This window comes from Petaurus breviceps, unplaced genomic scaffold (assembly GCF_028583685.1).
Source record: "Petaurus breviceps papuanus isolate PSGF00001 unplaced genomic scaffold, PetGlider_PUasm1.0 90865, whole genome shotgun sequence".
In the NCBI taxonomy this organism is placed as follows: Eukaryota; Metazoa; Chordata; class Mammalia; order Diprotodontia; family Petauridae; genus Petaurus; species Petaurus breviceps.
Genome location: NW_027187367.1, coordinates 4,345,123 through 4,363,666, shown reverse-complemented (window position 1 = coordinate 4,363,666; position 18,544 = coordinate 4,345,123). Strand labels below are relative to the sequence as shown.

The window sequence follows — 18,544 nt, the reverse complement described above, 5'->3', positions numbered from 1 at the left end:
TCCTTCCTTCCTTCCTTCCTTCCTTCCTTCCTTCCTTCCTTCCTTCCTTCCTTCCTTCCTTCCTTCTTTCCTTCACAAAACCTTAAACACAGTTCACTCTGAAGCTCATAGATTGGACCACAGTAGGTCCCTGCCCAAGCTCCACTTAATGACTGTATTTTGCACCCTCCTGGCTTTGAGTGAATGTCAGTGGTAAATGTTTCTCTTTGGAACAGCAACCCTGAGGGTCTTCCCCTCCCAGCCTGATTTGATTTTTTTTTCTAATTAAGGGGGCCATCCCTTGACTCACTTCTTAAAGAGGCCTGTTTCCTGAATGAGCATTACCACACTATAAGTGAGTACCTGAAAAGGCTTTAGCCTAAAAAGATTAGGGTCTCCCATTGCATCCTGAGTCATCTCCAGTCATCCTGATGAATATCTGGTCACTGGATCCAAATGGTTCTGGAGGAGAAAGTGAGGCTGGTGACCTTGCACAGGGGCCTCCCTCACTCAAATCAAAGTCAACTGCAAGTCATGTCATCATTTCCCTGATGCCATGTTCTTCTTTGAAAATGAAGGACAAACAGAGAGAACCTCCATGTCTAGAATGCCCTCCCTTCTCACCTCTGCCTCCTGGAACCTCTAGCTCCCTTCAAGGCCCAGCTCTATCAAGCCTTCTCTTTCAGTCACTGATTCCCCAGATGTCAGCTCCCCCCTCCCCTATTATTGTATATACTACACAGTGGATAGAGCACTGAAGTCAGTGTGGAGTAAAATGGAGTGGAAGCCTGGTGTCAGGAAGACCTGGGTTCAAATCCAGCCTTAGACACTGACTAGCTTTATGATCAGTCACTTAAATTCTGTTTGCCTCATTTTCATCAACTGTAAAATGGAGATAATAACAGCACCTGCCTCTAAAGGTTGTTGTGAGGATCAAATGAGATAATATTTGTAAAGCATGTACAATACCTGGTATATAGTAGGTGCTATAGAAATGCTTATTCCTTCCTTTCTATGTACTCATATTGTAACCCATTAGTAGAATGTAAGTTACTTCCGGACAGGGACAGTCTCACTTTTAGATTTAATACTTAGTATGGTACATGGCACATAATAAACATGTAGTAGATGTTTATTAACCAAGTGATTGAAGAAAGAAATGTAAATCTTATCCCAATTTCACAGATGAGGAAACTGAGATTCAGAGAAAGGAGGAATCATTTGCTCAAGGTCACAGTTAATAAGTAGAAGATCAAAGATTCCAACTCAGGTCTTCTGGCTTCAAATTCAGATCTCTTTATGACATATGCTACAGGCAGCCTCTTCAAGGAACATTGGAAATGGACTCAAAAGGCCTGGGTTCAAATTCTGCACCACATACGTGCTTGCTATCTGACACAGGATAAGCCTCTTAACATCTCAGAACCTATTTCTTCATCTGCAATCTGGTGATAAAACTTGTACTACCTACCTCGAAGGATGGTTATAGGGAAAGAGCTCTGTGCATTTTGTAAGGTATTTTTGTCATCACCTTTCCCTTGGTATGATGTCCTATATTATGTGTTAGTTTTATACATGTTACTATCTGTCACCCAACCTTAGCACCTAATAGATTGTAAGCCCTTTGAGGGCAGAAACTGTATATTAGATTTTACATACCCTAGTACCCTAATACTTGACTGCTTATCTCTTTAGATATAGTCCTCAGTAACTCTTCATCTGCCTCAGCTGCATTTTATTGTGGCTGGGACTGAGCCCTGCCACCCAACATTCATTACTAAGACAGATTTGGGGTACTTAGGATGCTTCCCCTGGGCATATAAGGATACAGCCACACAAACCTTATCTCTTTTCTCTTCCCCTCCCCCAGTGCCCATTCCCCTAAAAGACCCAGGCATCAAGCTATACAGCACCCTACCTCCTTCCCGAGTTCAGAGAATCTAGGCGTCTAGTTGCCCTGCCCCACCTCTGGGTAAACAGGAAACTTGGTTGGGGGTTGGTGGGGAGGAACCATGATGAGAGGAGGGGTATTTGGAAAGTCCCAGACAGGTGTGTACATGGTGTTTGTGTGTGGGGTGATGGTAACCCCACCCCTGAGGTATGAAAGACCCTCCTCTCTGGCTTAGGCCCTAGTTCAGTGCATCAATGGGGGCTCCGGGGCTGGAGACCCGTGCTGGTGGACCTAACAGGAAGGGTTGCCTTTTGCTGGCCTCAGTAGGAGCTGCAGTATTGGGAACTCTGCTGCTGTCTGTACCCCTCACTGTCCTGACTGTGTTGGCCCTGATGACCCAAGAACAGGGGGGACAGGTGAACAGTGGCTTTTTGAGTCTCTCTCTGTAAACCACACCTTTGTTGTGGAACATCTCTTTCTCTTTCTATACCCTGGTTTCTTTCTGAGTTTCTGTGTCTTAGGTTCCTACTGTTCACCTCTGTGAAATATCTGGTATCCCTATATCCCCTTCCAATATTTTCCCCACCCATTCTGTGTTCCTGTGTGAGCATCTACAACGCCCCTCCCCAATTTGCCTCATCCATTGTCTTGTGTTTTCCTGGCACCTGTGGATTATACTCCCTGAACTTTTCTACCTCTCCTTGGGTTCTCAGAATTTATGCCCTCTTTTCTCTTTTCACACTGACTGCTATGACTCTCTGGCCCTGGGAAATGGGAGCTGGCTGGGGGGAAGAGAGCCTGGAGCTGAAGAATCTAATTCTTGGATCCAAGTGGAGGAGGTAGCCTTGACCATGTTTGAACTTCAAATCACTGTCTTCCCACCCAGGTAGCTGACCCCTCTGGTCCAGGAGGACAATTGCTGCAGCAATTGGGTAAGGGTGGTTCCCAGTATCTAAATGTAGTCCCAGCTCCTTCTCCCTACCCCCTTTCAACTCCCAAACCCTATCTGGCTCATGATCTTCAGAATCTTGATTCCCTCAAGGACTCTCCCAACCCTTCAATTCCCCCCTCCCCACCCTCCTCTCTCTTTCTCTCTAGGATTCCATAAGTTGCCGGTGGAGTCCAGACCAGATCTCAGTTCCATTCCCCCAGCTGCACACCTCATAGGTAAGAGCTTGGATTCACCAAGAGAAGTGGAGATAGGCTTGAACTTGGGAAAATTTGAGATAAACCTGGAGTGAATCTAGAGCAAACCTGAGTTGGAGTCAAAACCCATCCTGCCTCACTGGCTTTTCCATGGGGCTCTTTGTCTCCCCTTTCCTTTCCTGATTGGCTTCCTTTTTCATTTATGATTGTCTTATGTCCACACTCCCCAGTTGGTTCCCTGATCTTTTCCTATTCTTTTTTTTCTCTGTTCTTATTCCCTAGTGGCGTCTGTTCTATTTCCAGTCTCCATTTTCCATTAATTTCTGTCCTACTGTCCTAGACTCACATCCTAGCCTCCCACTGGTTCTCTCATTCCTTTAGCACCTTGAATCTTGTGGTCCCCAGAAAATCTAACCTGAACTTGTAAAGGTTCTCTCTTCCATAAACCCAGATCTGTATTCCCATAATAAGACCTACTTGTGGGTCACAAAACTCAATGTTAAGTCCCTTGGGCTGTACAGTACTCTTCTCCCCCATTTCCACTCCTCCCTGAATCTTCCAACATTTTCCCCACTCATTCAGCCTGTTCCTACTCAGTTTCCAAGTAAACTTGCTTGATCAGGAATCACTTAGCTCAAGAGCTGGTTCTTAAGGAGACAATGGTCACCATTTCGCCCTTATTTTTCCACAGGTATCTCAAAATCAGATCATGGGCTGCGCTGGGTGGCAGGATACGAGGAAGCATTTCTGAAGAGTGGAACACAATTCTTGGGGGATGAAGGGCTGCTGGCCCTTCCACATGATGGAATTTATTTCCTCTACTGTCACATTGGTTACAGGGGCCGAGCTCCCTCTGGTGGAGAACAGTTCCACTCTCATCAGGCTGGGGACCCTGGAGTCCCTGTCACTCTCAGCAGTCAGTTATTTCGGGATAGGGGGGCCTCTGGGTCAGGGGAGCCAGAACTGCTGCTTCAAGGGTTTGAGACCGTGACCCCTCTTGTGCAGCATGCCCGGGGAGTTGGGCAGGGCACTTTGTGGTATGCCACTGTAGGGTTTGGAGGGTTGGTTCAGCTACGAGGGGGCGAGAGGATCTATGTTAATGTCAGTCACCTTGACCTGGTGGACTTCAGGAGGGGGAAGACATTCTTCGGGGCTGTAATGGTGGGATGAGGGACACCTAGATCCTATGGGAAATAGTCATTGGTGGGGGTGTCAGTGACCTGGTTGGGGGGGGGGGTTGGAATTGTACAGTAAAGGGTCACTAGGGGAAGTGAAGGTTAAATGGTCATATGGATAGGTCCTAGAGGTAATAGTTGGATGGAGGGAGAAATTATATCATAATTGTATTAGAGTTTCTTGAACAAGGAACCCAAGAGTATCTTGTAAGTTTTCTCCTGATAATAAAGATGACTTTTGCCTCCTTTGCCCTATCTTTTGCTGTTTCCTTTGCTCGTCACTGCACCATGACACACTCCATTTCCATACCATAATCATCCCATCCAAGACACTACCACCATGTTGTATACCCCACCTCTATTCATTTCTCTACTCAGTCTGATCATAGATTTAGGATTTAAATAATCTAGTCCAACCCCTTCATTAAGGTGGGTATCAAGGTACAAAGAAGTTAAGTGAGTTACCCAATTCCACACAAGTAGTAAGTGGGAGAGATCAGATTCAAACCCAGGTCTTCTGGCTCTAAATCCAATGTTCTTTCCTCTGTACCATATGCCATCTCAGACTGAGGGTAAAGGGAAGTGTCACTGCTAAATTTTAAAACATCCTCACAACACTCTGTAAAGCTACTCCCACCCCAGCCTGGCACTCCTTTTTTTGTCAAGTCTGAACTGCTGTTTGCAGGAGGTAGTTCCTAGCCCAGGAATAATTTGAGAAATTCAAGAGAAAGGAGAACAGTCGGTCAAAGGGACCTAGATACTTCAACTACATCATCAGTCTCTGTTCCTACCTCTAGTCTCTTTATAGCATCCCTAAATCAGCTTTTTTTTCCCCTCCAGTATCAATAATCAAAAATTCTTTTAGGGGCGGCTAGGTGGAACAATGAGTAAGAGCTCCAGCCCGGGAGTCAGGAGGACCCAGGATCGGTTCTGGCCTCAGATACTTAACACACACACAAAAAATAACTGGGCAAGTTACTTAACCTCAATTGCTTTAAAAAAAAATATCTTTTTTAGCCTGGGAAGACTAAAGACTAAAGAGGAAAAAGGGAGTTGAACTGTGTGTGTTTTAGCAAAATTCTTCCATCAAGGGAAAGACTTTGGTGTAAGTGGTAGTTAGCTGTATCATCCAAAATTACCAGGGTTTAGAACGTTGGTGAGGCCATACAGGGATTATGTCTGGGCCCCACCTAATGATCTCTGCCTGAGTTAGGTCAATGGAACTATGATGCTTCTTTCCCCTGAAGAGTTCTGGGACCAGGACTTTTATGCCAGAGATAAGGGGTTGGAAGAAATATGGAGGGAAGCATCTTATTTTAGAGAGAAAGTCTCTGTATATCAGAGAGGAAAGACTGTTGTGTCCTAGAGAGGGAAAATAGGGGTGGGTGGGGGGAGAAAATTATCATGTCATTGGGGAGGCAAAAGAGAAAAAGAAAAAAAAAGTTTCAGGGGAAAACATTCTTAAATCCAAGGTAGAATGGAAAGTCCTAGTCCCCAGTTCACACCTCAGGTCACCAGTTCCAGGAAGAGTGGGGGAAATGGGGTAACAGCTAGAGCATCCGCCCCACCACCATTGACCCATTTAGAGTCCCAGTGTGGAGGAAGCAGATGGGGGACCCAATACTCTATCTAGGTCACTCTTCTCTTATGGGGCCTTGACTACTTTCATTTCTCCGAAGAATTAGTTGCCCTGAGAAACATAACATATTTGTTCATCTATACAGCAAAATTGGGGGTGGAGGTAGGAGTAGGTGGGGAGAAGAAAACTCTGTCCATCTATAGTTTTGTCTCTCTCTGTCTTACTCCACAGCCTCCTTTCCCCATTGTATTCCAAATCAGAGACACCAGACTGGGCAGCAGGTTCTATTTCAGAAGAGCCTTTGTTGTTCTGGTTCTGATTTCCTCAAATCTATTTAGCCTCATTCCTCAGAGAACAGGAAAGGCAAGGGAAAGCTGAGACTACAGGAAACCTATATCCCTGAAAGGAGTCTGTGGGGGAGGGAAATTGGGCGACTGGACACCTGACTCCCTGGAAGTTCTTTGACTGTGACTCAGGTCAAAGGGAATGTGGTCCTTCCCCTGCTCTCTCAGGCCACAAAATCCGGAAACTTCACCTGAGTTGTGGGGAATTCCCCTGATAGCAATTGGAATGCCCAGAATTGGAAATTCCCAATTCTCTAGGTATGGTTTCCTTTGCCTGGCTCCACTCTCATAGGCATTCATAGGATTTAGAACTGGAAAGGAAATTAGAGACCTTTGCTGGAAGAAGCAGGGGATGCTAAACTTGGAGAGAAAAAAAGGACTGGTGGGGAGGGGAAGGTGATAGAGTGATAGCTCTCTTCATGTAATTGAAAGACTGTTCTATGGAGGAGGGATTGATTGAACTTGTCCTGATTGACCCCAGAGGGCAGAACCAGGAGCAGAGCCAGGTGGAGTAGTTTTAAAGAGGCCATTATTTTGACTTGATTTCCGGGGAAACTTCCAAGAGCTGTCCAAAAGTGGAACAATCTACTTTGAGAGGTGGGGCATTCCCCCTCCTTTCCAAGGAGAGGTTAAATGATGACTCCTTGTCAAGTATATTATAGAGGCAATTCCTTTTGGTTATGAGTTGGGCAATGACAGTTGCTACTAGTCCAGCTCTCTCATTTTACAGATTAAGAAACTGAGGTACAGAGACATTGATGATTTGTCTAAGGTCACACAATGTGCCCAGGACAGGTGTTTGACTCTGCTTAATGCTCTCTCCAAAATGACACACTTCCTCTCTTTGTTGGTAACACCTGAAAAACTCCAGGGAAAGGAGGAAAGTCAATTTGGGGGGATGCAGATGTTCCATTGACATCATGTGGGATGACAACAGCTGACTCCCAATCACATCATAATCTCTCTCTTTAATATGAGAATTTTCCCAATACATACAGAATCCCATTTCCCCTCTTCCTCTGATATGAGATCCTTCTCCTTCCACAAACTCCTGCTTTCCCAGACTAAAGAAATTTTGGTTATTGATACTGAAGAAGAAAGGTTGATTTCAGATGAGATGAGGGGAACACAGGAGTGTAGGAGGGGGCAAGAAGCTAGTTGCATGGGATCTAGGAAGGAATGGATGGAAGAAATGGAGACTGGGAATAAATGAAGTTTTCAAGGAGTTGGTAGTGAAATGGAGAGATGGGATCAATGGTCAAGAGTCAAGGGAAGATTTTTGTAAGATTGGAAAGACCTGAACATGTTTGTAGGAGTTTGGAAGGAGTCAAGCAGATGGGTACTGGAGGTAGGGGGGAACCAGAGCAAGGTACAGGTAGGAATATGACCTTTGGAGAAGAAGGATGAAAGGAGGAGAGGATAAGCAATGATAATTGGAATTTTTGAAGAGTAGTATTGAGCAAGCTCTTATAGGATGGTCTCAGCTGGCTTGGTAAAGGAGGAAGCTATCTCTCTCTCTCTAAGTATCAGGGTATTAAGGATGCTTTTTCAGTCTTTATCTCTGTGAGATTTCCTGGATTCTCAATCTTGCAACCTAAGGACTAGAGATGAGGAAGGGATTGTAAAGAAGGCTCTTGCATCCTGGGGAGAAGGAATTGGGAGGCAAACAGGAAGGTTTTCCCACCTTGGAATGAGGCAGAGAGAGGAAATAAAACAACTGAATCATTCAATGCACTGTGATCTCCCAAACACTTTCAACTCTTAAATAAGCAATAAAAACAGTCTCATCAAATTCCAAGTGTTTTCAAAGCAAAGTTTATTTCTCACCACTGACAAATAGGGTGCTTACAGACACAGCTCCCCTGGGGAGCAGAGGTTCAGAGACACAGCGACACACAGCCACTAAATCAGCAATGTAATAAGATCAGATGATTTTTTTTTTTTAAATAGGAAGATAGTAGAGTGGGCAAAGGGCAGGGATAGGAGCACCCTTTGGTTTCACTCCATTTTCACAGAAAATACTCCTGAGCTGGGGAAACCTCAACATCTAGGTCCCCCATGACTGCTAATCTCCTTAATAAATATATTCAAGAATAAATAAATAATAAATAAATATACAAATAAATAAATAAATAAACCTATTATCTAGTCATAAATAACAGAAGCCACTCGAGGGGGCAAATGGCAGGGCTCCTGCATTACAATAAATAGAATAGGTATGATCTGGATTTTGATTCATTTCAGTGTTTAGATCAGATATATACCTCAGGGAGTGTTCTAAAATAAAGAGGGTTCTTTTCCTTAGGTCAGGCTTCAAAAGTTGGCCCTTGCTCTGTGTGCTGGGCACTCTACTCTAGGTCCTGGGTTCTAAATTTGTTTCAGCACATGAATTTCTTGATGGATTTTTATGTTATTCTGGACCCTGGATTTCTACAATCCTTGATATAAAGCCAATACCAGTTTATATTACTACTTTGGACTCTTTCGACCCTTGTTTTTTCAATGTCTTTTGTCATTTTCTAAATTGTTCTAAACTCTAGTTCCAAGTCTGTAAACCAATTTTCAGGCCCAGAAAAGAAAGGCACCCAAGGGGCATGAAGGAAGACTGATAAAGGTGAGGGAGGAGTGAGGAAGGGCTTGGGGCAGGGATATGATTCCCATGCTCCTCTCAAAGTGCAACGACCCCAAAATACACCTGGCCAGGCTCAGCAAAGTCGAGATAGTTTGGATAGTTGGTGCCAGCGCTGAGTTTATCACCTTTCTCAAGCTGGAAGACACCACCTAGGTAGACTGGTTCATACCAGGGACTGGCTTCCCTAGCTCCTTGTGCTGCCTGCTGGCATGTACTCTTGAGGGCAGCAAGGAGGTTGACTTTGTCTTCGTAGGAGGGTGTAACCCGGGAGATGGTATGAGAGAGGAACAGGGGTCCATTGGCACAGTTTTCACCCTTGAAAAGGAGCTGGGAGTAGACCAGATAGAGCCCACGGGATGGCACTACCAGCTGGTTGTCTTGCAGGTCCATGCCATTGCTCACGAGGACATTGGCACGATTCTTCAACCATTGGAGCTTCCCCACTGCCTGGGAATCAGCTGTAGGGAAAGAGGAAGGAAAAGTTGAGTCCATATGTTTCGTTTGAGTTTCATCTTCCACATTTTATTCCCCAAACTTTGTTCCCCACATCTTATTTCTAAAGTTCAAGACATTCTTTATACCATGTCCCTCAGGTTCTATTCATCCCCATAGAATCCTATCCCTTGATTTTTTCTATTCTTTTCATCCTGTTCTTCCAGTTCTAGGCATCTTGTCCACCCTTTCCCTCTTCCTTCCCTCCCAATCTTTCTTCCCCCATAGGTTCTGCTTTATCCCCAAAGTTCCATATTGACTTCCAGCCCATCCCCTGATTCCAGGCCCCACTTGGCCCCAATTCCAAAGTTTCAGGTTCTTACCTATAACATGAGCTACAGGCTTGTTACTTCCAGTCTGATGGGATACTGGGATGGGGGAGAAAAGGGAAGGAAGAAATGAAAGTTTAAAACTGAGCTTTAGCTCTCTTTTGTTTCCCTTTCCCTCCACCAGAAATAAAAATTCAGAGATGCTTTCTCTCCCTAAGAACTGTTCTCCCATCCCTGTTCCCAGCCTCCTCCCAGATATGTCCCTCTTGGAAATGAAGGTTTAGGAGATTGGGGTCATCAACAGAGGACACTTACTGACTCTCTGGGTCAGAGGTTTCATGCCAAGAAAGGCATCTGTGGACTCCTAGAAAAGAAAGAAAAGAGAAGAGGTCAGTGATGAATTATGAACAAAGAGAGTTAAGGAGAGACTGGAATGCATACCTCGGTGCACCTACACATGCCTCTCATAATTCTCATCTCATTTCATTCCCCTCATATCTCTCTCCCTTATCAATTCCATCTTTCTCTTTGTTTTTCTAAGTATCTCCCCATTTATCTCTATTTCTTCTCTCCCCTTCCTTCCTTTCTCTTTATCATTCTCTATCTTTCTTTTCTCCATCTGTCTTCCTTATTGCAATTTCCCCATCCCTCTATCTCTTGTCAAATTTCTCCCTCTCTCTATCTCCTTATCCTCTGTTCCCCATCTGTACTGGCTCCCCCAGTCCCTCTCTGTTCCTATTTCTATGGCCAAGTATTTGTGAGGCACTAGAAAACATTATCTGTCTCTCACCTCTTCTTTCTGGGGTCCAATCACCCCGAAATGCAGCAGGCAGAAGAGAATGGTGACCCCAGCAAGAAGAAGGAAGAAGATAAGTGTGAAGCAGAGGTAGTGTCCAGGGCCTTGGGGCCCCTTTGCCTTCCTTTGGAGTGCCTCTTCTGCTAACTCCACGTCTCGGATCATGGTCTCTGTGCTCATGGTTCCTGTTTTGTGGAGCTGCTCAGTTTCCAGTGGTGTTGCTTAGGAGAGACTGAAGTCCAAATTCGTAGTTGCTTGATGCAGAGAGGCAAATGGCCCAGGGGACAGAGAGAGAGAGAATACCCAGTGGTTTGGGTGTTTTTTAAGGGGTGAAAGAATTTCAGAGAGCTTGGAGCACTTTTTCCCTCTCTGATTAGACCCCAGATGTTCTCTGTAAGGCAACTTCTGTCAACTGGGTGAGTGAGCAGCTGCCTTTATATGCCCCAAGGGGAGGGTGTGAGGAGGGCGGGGGAGAAGGCTCTCTCACCCAGCGGGCGGAAAACTTCCCTGGTGGAGAAACCCATGAGCTCATCTGGAGGAAGCTGTAGTGGGGGCCCTGTGGACCGTCCACAAACTCCTCTCAGTTTCTTCCTTCCAATGGGGGTGGGTACTGGAAAGTTGGACTTGAGGAAACCCAAGAATACAGGGATATCACTCCCCTTAACCCCACTGATTGTAGGAGGGAAGGTGTCCTGAATTGATTTCCAATTCTAATTCTCCACGACTCTGGCCCCTTGATCTTGAGATACCATTCAAGAAAGACTAAGGCTTAAGTGGCCAGCTTAGTGTTTCCAGATTCAGATGTCTGGGACTCTGGGATTGGAGTTCCCTTGAGAAGATAGGAGAAGGGAGAAAGTTGGGGTTTGGGATCTGAATTTCTGAAAGGAGTAGGGACATCCCAAAGCGGATGAAACCAGGCCTGGGAAGGTCCTCCTTTCATTCTGACGTCTGGACTCCATCATTCTTGGCCTACAGGAATTTTTGGTTCCTCGAGGTAGGTTCCCCAAGTCCTCCATGACCCCCTCAGAGCATCCCTATGTCAGAGTATATCTTCTCAGAAGCCCCCTATATTCTTTGATATCACCTCCCCCATACATCTTTATCACTCAAGTCTTCTAAGCCCCCCATATTTCATTTTCCCATGGCCTTATGTATTTTCTCCCCAAATGCCCCATGTTTCATCACGTATCCTTTCCTTCCAACATGGTCCTTAACATCTTCCTGTTTTGTGTCCCCCTCCATAAAGACCCCTATGTTACCCCATCCTTAAAACAGACAGACAGATAGACAGACATCTCAGAGGAAAAATATTTATTGAACTTTCCTGAGGACATAACATAGGTCCAGATAGGATCCTAGCACTCTGCTATCCCCATTTCCACAAGCCCTTCGCCTTCTAACCTGAACCACCTCCCTCCCACCCTCATTCCTTTAATACTTTTTCTCTATTTGGCATCTGTGTATGCCTGATATATCTTCCTGAGATATCTTTGGGCCTTTCTATCTTCCTCTTCCCATTCTCAGATTCTTTATAAATAAATAACTTAATAATCACCATTCATAAATAATTTTCCCCATTCCCTGTCCCAACCAACCCCTAATACCCACCCCACACACTCTTTCTTTCTTTTTCCATGGCCAGGCTTAAACCCCACTCAGACTACCAGCCAGCCAATCAAATTACTTTTGTCTGGGTATTTCTGCTTAGACTTGAAATTTTCAGTCCAACATCTGGTAGTGGGTCAGGAGTGGTGGTGTATGTGGTTGCCCTCACCTCAACCCCCAACCTGTGGTGCCTTCAAACCACCCAGAATTCCATCTCTGGAGGTTGCAGAGAAGGGAAATACTTGAAAGAAACTGAAGCAATGGTGGAGGCAGGGAGTGGTGGGTGGTGCAGACCCTTGAAATTGTAGGAACAGAGGAAAGGGGCATGGTAGTAGACCGTAAGCCATTTTCCTCTTTATTTTTCTATTTCTCTATAGTGCAAAGGCCCCAAAAAAGACACTACTAGGGGACTGGTGCAGGTGACAGACACCATCTGTATGAGTAGACAGCCGATCTCCCTGGGTGAGCAGGAACACAGCTCCTTGGTAGACTGATCTCATCCAGGGTCCTTGAGTCCCTGGGCCCACAGACTTTTGGGCACTCAGGAGAGGCACATGAAATTGGTACTTGGAAGAGAAGAGGAACACCTCATGGCTCAGGTAGAGGAAGGTGGGAGTAATCTCAGAACAGCTGGTTCCTGAGAAGACAACCTGGGAGTAAACGAAGTAGAGGCCACTTGTGGGGACCAACAGGGAGTTGTTGCTTAGAGAGAAGCCATTTCGGAGGAAAGCATGGTCTGTGCTTGCCCTCCAATATATAGAGTCCTGGACGCTGGGATCTCCTAGGGGAGAGACAGAAGTCAGGGAGTGTTATGGGGCTAGAGAACAGATGTACAGGTCACTAAGGGGAAGAAACTGGAGCTGGATGCTTGGGTCTATGGGGGAAGTGGAGAAGGTGTAACACCTAGGCTCTTACCAACAAGGTGGGCAGCTGGTTTGAGGCTGTCTCTTTTGAGGCTCTTCTGGCTGAGATGCTGAGCTGTCTGTGGTGGGGCTGGGCTAGATGAGTGGGAGTTATCAGGACTGGGAGCCCCCTATGAGAGAACATGGTTAAGAAGGCACCAGAGAGCCAAGATTTCTTTCTTGCCCCTTTAAGTTCCTGACCCCCAATTCATCCCCTGTCCTGTTGCCTCTCACCTGAGCCACTGGTGGCTGCAGCAAAAGCACCTGGAGGCTCAGCGCCCCCAGGAGGTACAGGACTCCAGATGAGGTCATGGGAAGAACCTGAGGAGAGAGAAAGAGAAAGTGGAGAAGGGGCCAGGGTGGAGACAGTGGGGGGAGGGGGGGCAGGGAGGGGGAGAAAGAGGGAAAGGAAATGGAAAACAAGAAGAGAGACAGAAACGGGAAGAAACGGAAAACATACTGGCATAAAGAAACTGACAGAGACACCAAGACAGAGACACATGTAGAGAAAAAAAAACAGAAGTACAGAGAGAGACTAATTGACAGAAATGAGAAATGAGACAGAGAAACAGAAACAGGTAGAGAGGAACAGAAACAGAAGCAGATAGAAAGAGACTGACAGAGAGAAAGTCAGAGACCCGAGCCCAAAGCAGACCCAGAGAGGTGCAGGTGGAAATAATAGAACCAGGAAGCTATGGTGAGGGAATGTGGAATCAGGGGGTTTTAAGGGCCAGGGGGAATGGTTCAGGGTTCAGAAGTGTCTCAGCCAGGGGCCCCTACCTGCTATGAGCTGGGCTTCCTGGGCCCGGACGCCTGGGTCCCTTTATAGAGGAAGCGAGGCAGCAGGGCGGGAGGGTTCAGGGCCCTAGCCTGGCCTGGGGAAGCCCCCGGGGCTTAGAAGAAGGAGCTGATGTTTCTGCCGAAGGCAGGAAAGTTTGAGGCAGAGAGGCAGAACTGAAGGCTCTGGGCCAGGAGACCAGGGTTCTGGGAAAAGGGAGTGGGGTTAGGAAGGTTTAGGGGGAAGGTAACATGAATATGAAGGGAGGGGGCGTGACTGAATTGAAAGAGTCCTGAGATCTTCCAGATCTTTATTTCCTTCTTTATTCCCTCCATTCTCCCCACAGACTATGCCACCCCCATTTTCCTCATTCCCTACTATTTGTATCTATTTCACTTGCTATACACACACTCCTGATGTCTCAAAATTACATATTACTTAGCCCACATAAAGTTTACCTGTCTCTAGCCTGTGTTGGCTGAGAGTCAACAAAGAACAAATCATGTAGCCATGTGTGACATATTCCCTCTTCCAGACTGAGTCTGCATAGAATTGTCTTCCCCTCCTAATCTCACCCCTTCAAGTTGCATAATTATCTTTTGTGTATTCTACATAAATCTCTTGAGTATGACAGGCAAACTATTGTTAGTGTGAGCAGCATGCAGCTGACAAGACTTCCCATGTACAAAACTGTCCTTCCATGTTCTGAGCTACTACATACATGATATAAGGTATATTGGCTATAATATACTTCAACTCACTCCCCTACTTCCCCTAGAGCAAAACACACACACCCCTCATTCTTGTCTCTCAAATCTATCCCTCATCCTCCAAGTATGTCACCATCTCCCTTCCCTTCTATCATTTCCTACTTCTTTCTTTCCCTTTCCCTTACCGATTTCTCTTTTCTTTTCCTTAAATCTGGGCTTTTCTGTCTCTTTATCTCACTATCTTTCTGCCATCTCTGTTTCTTTTAGTCTTTTCTTTTGTTCTTGTTCCTTTCTGTGTTTTTTTCTGACCCAGTTTTTCTGTCATTGTGGGCAGATAAAAGACAAGGAGACCCTTGAGAAGAATGGAATCAAATAAATATGATGCATACCCAGTCCAAATATCAGTGAAAGACAGAAAGGAGATTGAAAGACAGTGACAGAGTGGAGGGGAAGACTGAGATACAGAGAAAAATAGAGGAAAATGAAGAGACTGAAGGATGGGAGGTTGGGGAGTCTGAGACCTGGTAGGAGGGGAGTGGGAAGAGCTGAAAGGGATCAGGGATAGACTGAGGGCCAGAGAGAGACAGAGACAAAGATTAAAGGATCAAGAGAGGGGGGAATCCAGAGAGAGAGAAGAAGAAAGTGAGGAATCAAGAAGGGGAGACTGAGGGATAGAGAAATTCAGATAAATTGAGAGAAGGGTTATGAACTCATTTTGAGACTGGAAAAGTCAAAGGCTGAGGTAGGGTACCTGAAACTGGTGTCAAAGACATTATGACATTCTACTAAGATCCCATCAGGAAGGGCAGATCTCATTTTGTTCTCAGTTTCAGAAATTAAGGACTTCGTTTCTCTCTGTGGAGAGGCAGGTGGTTGGTGGCAAGGTTTCCTTGTGTGTGAAGGGTGATGATGTGAAGAGCTGGCTCTTACCTAATTTTATGGTGACATGGAGCAGGGGAGGCTTTTGCAAAGAAATGAAATCATTGGAGTCTCCACACAGAAAGAGAACTCAAATAAACCTCTAACCCAACCCCAGCCTGGAAATCAACATTATTCCAAATCTAATCTAATCCTATCTTTAATCCTAATTCTAACTCTGAATTCCAACCCTGAATTTAACCTCAAATCCAAGCCAACCACCTCGCAATGATTTCAATATTCACCTTCCAAACCCATTTGGCATTTTAGACTCAATATGAATACGACCTTTACTCCAACCCTAATCTGTACCTCTACCTGAACTCCCAACACTAATGCTGACCTCATCCTATTAAACCCAATTCTAACCCTACCTATTCATTCAATTAAGGTTTGTTAAACATATAGCACAGTGAAGTTCCCATGGGAATTACAAAGATGAATGAAACATAGCTGTCCTCACAGTATTTTGAATTTAGTAGGGGAAATTACATATATCCAAATAATTTAAATATAAGGTTAATATGTGATGCGTCAAAAGAAAGGTACAAAGGTATTCTCTTTAGGGGAGAGAACATCTGCCTCATCAATAATCTAATTCTTCCTTTGGTATCTTTCCCAGATACCAAAATCCCTTTTAGATTTTATTGAATCTCAATCCCAATCCTATCCCTGATTCAGATATTAGCCACAGATTTCTACCCTAACCCTAATCCCAACCTCAATAGTAATCCCAAACCTTAGTGTTGACACACAATCCCACTAGCCTCATTTCTAACATTATTCCTACTGGTTCTCAGTCTGACTCCAATACAATTTCTATTGTAACCCAAATTCCTGACTTTGATCCTAGAGCTCACAAGGACATAGTTCACCCCTCTCCACCTCTTAATTAAGAACCTGAGTCACTAATAAGGGGGATCCTTGACCCCCCCCAGAACAGAGGCACAGGATGCCTGGGTGCCTGGCCCCAAGGGTCGGAGGAAGCTAAGGGCCCCTAAGGGACCAGTATTTTTATCGGTCTCAGAAGCAAGACATAGAACCGGAAACTGTGTGGTGAGAGAAAGTGAACTTCACCCTCATCTCAGGGGAACCCCCTTCACGGCTGGGGGGCCAGACACTTGAGAGTGGGACCTGAGAAGAGTTGGAGAATTGGGGGTGGTGGGAGATAACTGCATATATATTTTATATAACATCTGTAAGGGAGGAGGCAATGTACTTAGAAATAAAGAAAAAGTTCTTCTGGGTAGAAGGGGGAGGGGTTGCCCAGGTACTAGTACTTCCTGTCCCCTCTCTTCACTGTGCCCTCTTATCCAGGGCATAAACCTTACTATTCCCAACCCTGGGGTTCTTTGCATGCTGGTTCTGAAGTCTACAGGCTCTATGAGGAACTGGATGCCCAGGCTGTTCACAGTTCAAGTTAGGTCCTTTCTAAATCACAGCAATTCCCTCTGAACCTTCTTCAATTTCCCAGAGACCACACCATCCCTTCAAAAGACATGTCCTACACCCCAATCTTGTCTCACTCAGAAAATCTCATCCATATCACATCTATATCCATATATCTACATCCAAATAACATCCATACTCCCATTCAGTTCAATTAAATCTCAAAATACATTCATTAAATACTTACCATGTGTGCCAGGCACTGCTCCTATGTGCTGGGGATCCAAAAACAAAAAAAATCCACCCCAACCTTTGTTTTTAAGGGTTTTATATTCTCCTGGAGTGGGAATGAGGGAAAGGAGAGGAACAATACGTACATAGGTAAGAAAACATAAAGTGTATATAAAATACATACAGAATCTCTTGAGGGGAGAGACGTTAATAGTTGGAAGGATAGGGAAACGCCCCTGTCAGACAGCACTTGAGCTGAGCCTTGGAGGGAGCCAGGAGATCATTCTAGGCATGGAACAATGCATGGCCTAAGTCTAAGGTGTCATGATGGAGAATAGAATTGTTTGGGGAAGCAAAATAGGACCATTAGCCTTGAAATAGAGTGACTGAGGGGGAAATAATGTGTAATCAGCCTGGAAAGACAGAGTGGAGCCAGATTGTCAAGGGTTTTAAATGTTTAACATTTATATTTTATTCTACAGTCTGTTTATCCTGCAGTTTCTTAAGCAGGGCAGCGACCTAGTCAGACCTGTGTTTTAGGAATATAAATTTGGCAGTCATATTGCAGAGCAAAGAGGCTCCATGAAGGGAAACAATTAGGCAACCATGGAAAGAGTACAGATGGTAAGAGCCTAAACTAGGGTGGACTGGAAGAGGATGAAGTTGTTATGAAGTTAGAATCAAAAAGATACAGCAACTAAGTCAAGTAGGGTGAATGAAGAGTTAAGGGTGATTGGAGACTTCATCTCCTCTCAGAGACCACTGTGTCCACTTCCCTCTCCCATTTTGTTTTCACTAGTCTCCCCAGAGGCACCCTCAACTTAATGCCCTGTCCCTAACTCTCTAGAACTCCTCTGTGCAAATGTGAACTCTGCATCTAAAAATTCAGTTTCTAACATAATGGATAGATGAGAATGAGCACCCACAGGCAGGAAAAGGCATCTTCTTCCATTTCCTCTAGCTCCTTCTCTCAGAACTAAAGCAGAGTGTATGATTTGGGTGGGGAGTGGGCTGAAAGGGAAGCTGTTTTGTCTGATCTCTACTCCCACCTCCTGTTTCCTGGAAGCTGGGGTGGGAGGTATGGGGAGGCCAGAGGAGGGAGTAAGGAATGTCCCCCATGGGAATCCCCACCTGACCTCTGAGCTCCCTTCCCCCCACAGAGCTTCAACCATTGTTTCCGGGAAGGGGAGATAATGATCTGTGAAGTATAGACTGGGCCCATATCATCACAGAGATTATAGACCAAGGGAAAAGATCAAAGTTTCTGGGTCCTTGAGGGGAGCAGGAGCTGGGACTAGGAAATGAGAATCCTGAATTGGGGTGGGCGGTGAGGCAGGGAAGAATGGGGTGGGAGAAGAATTGGGAAGAGAGTCAGGACAATTCCTTAAATTCTGAAAGGCAGTAGGGGTTAAAAGGGGCGTTGATGGTATTTCCAAAGTACTAATGTCTGAATTCCTTGAGAAGCCTGGTCTGGATGCTTTGTTTCTAGTTGGGAGACTAGCAAGCAGGGCTTAGTTCTTGGGGTGTGGACCTCAGGTTACCCAAGAACAGACAGCCCAGGTTACACAATTTGGCCCTTTCCTCCTCCTTCCCCTGAAGTTATTTTTAGCAACTGAAATTCCACTCCCCCACAGAGGGGCTGCTTCCCTCTCTGGTCTTGGCTCCCCCTAACTCTCCCCTCCTACAATCCTCCTGATGGGTCTCAGCC

At 45.4% G+C, this 18,544-nt stretch overlaps 3 protein-coding genes across 5 annotated transcripts in view; 1 reads left to right on the top strand and 2 right to left on the bottom strand.

Annotated features, from left to right (window-relative positions):
• LTB (lymphotoxin beta) overlaps positions 1-4,405 on the top strand; it is a 61,788-nt gene extending 57,383 nt beyond the window's left edge. The window contains exons 1-4 of one of the 2 annotated variants that reach the window (XM_069073310.1): positions 2,115-2,286; positions 2,757-2,802; positions 2,969-3,037; positions 3,708-4,405. In XM_069073310.1, the coding sequence (XP_068929411.1) occupies positions 2,125-2,286; positions 2,757-2,802; positions 2,969-3,037; positions 3,708-4,186 (756 nt within the window). In that variant the 5' untranslated portion in view covers positions 2,115-2,124 and the 3' untranslated portion in view covers positions 4,187-4,405. Of the gene's footprint in view, positions 1-2,114; positions 2,287-2,756; positions 2,803-2,968; positions 3,038-3,707 lie in introns of those variants that run through there. The other variant, XR_011165490.1, reaches the window with a different exon arrangement.
• A 3,508-nt stretch (positions 4,406-7,913) lies between these two features.
• On the bottom strand, positions 7,914-10,711 carry TNF (tumor necrosis factor). The gene is made up of 4 exons (XM_069073706.1): positions 10,298-10,711; positions 9,823-9,871; positions 9,562-9,606; positions 7,914-9,204 (listed from the first exon to the last, which is right to left on the bottom strand). The coding sequence occupies exons 1-4, from the start codon at positions 10,481-10,483 to the stop codon at positions 8,783-8,785; spliced, it is 702 nt and encodes a 233-aa protein (XP_068929807.1). The 5' UTR covers positions 10,484-10,711; the 3' UTR covers positions 7,914-8,782.
• An 888-nt stretch (positions 10,712-11,599) lies between these two features.
• Positions 11,600-17,297, bottom strand: LTA (lymphotoxin alpha). Of its 2 annotated transcripts, none has more exons than XM_069073704.1 (4): positions 16,853-17,297; positions 13,045-13,131; positions 12,824-12,941; positions 11,600-12,689 (listed from the first exon to the last, which is right to left on the bottom strand). In XM_069073704.1, exons 1-4 carry the CDS (start codon positions 16,853-16,855, stop codon positions 12,280-12,282), a joined length of 618 nt encoding a protein of 205 aa, XP_068929805.1. In that variant the 5' UTR covers positions 16,856-17,297; the 3' UTR covers positions 11,600-12,279. The 2 variants fall into 2 exon arrangements, with proteins under 2 accessions (XP_068929805.1, XP_068929806.1); XM_069073705.1 differs by lacking the exon at positions 16,853-17,297 and adding an exon at positions 13,591-13,715.
• Between the last annotated feature and the right edge of the window lie 1,247 nt (positions 17,298-18,544).

What these genes read in the sequence shown, in the direction of transcription:
- LTA (XM_069073704.1), bottom strand. An exon ending in TGCAGCCACCAGTGGCTCAG is followed by an intron (nt 12,942 to 13,044) that starts GTGAGAGGCAAC and finishes GTTCTCTCATAG; the next exon opens with GGGGCTCCCAGTCCTGATAA. An exon ending in ACCAGCTGCCCACCTTGTTG is followed by an intron (nt 12,690 to 12,823) that starts GTAAGAGCCTAG and finishes TCTCTCCCCTAG; the next exon opens with GAGATCCCAGCGTCCAGGAC.
- TNF (XM_069073706.1), bottom strand. Translation starts at nt 10,483, where the DNA reads ATGAGCACAGAGACCATGATCCGAGACGTGGAGTTAGCAGAAGAGGCA. An exon ending in TTGGACCCCAGAAAGAAGAG is followed by an intron (nt 9,872 to 10,297) that starts GTGAGAGACAGA and finishes TTTCTTTTCTAG; the next exon opens with GAGTCCACAGATGCCTTTCT. An exon ending in GCCTGTAGCTCATGTTATAG is followed by an intron (nt 9,205 to 9,561) that starts GTAAGAACCTGA and finishes CTTTCCCTACAG; the next exon opens with CTGATTCCCAGGCAGTGGGG.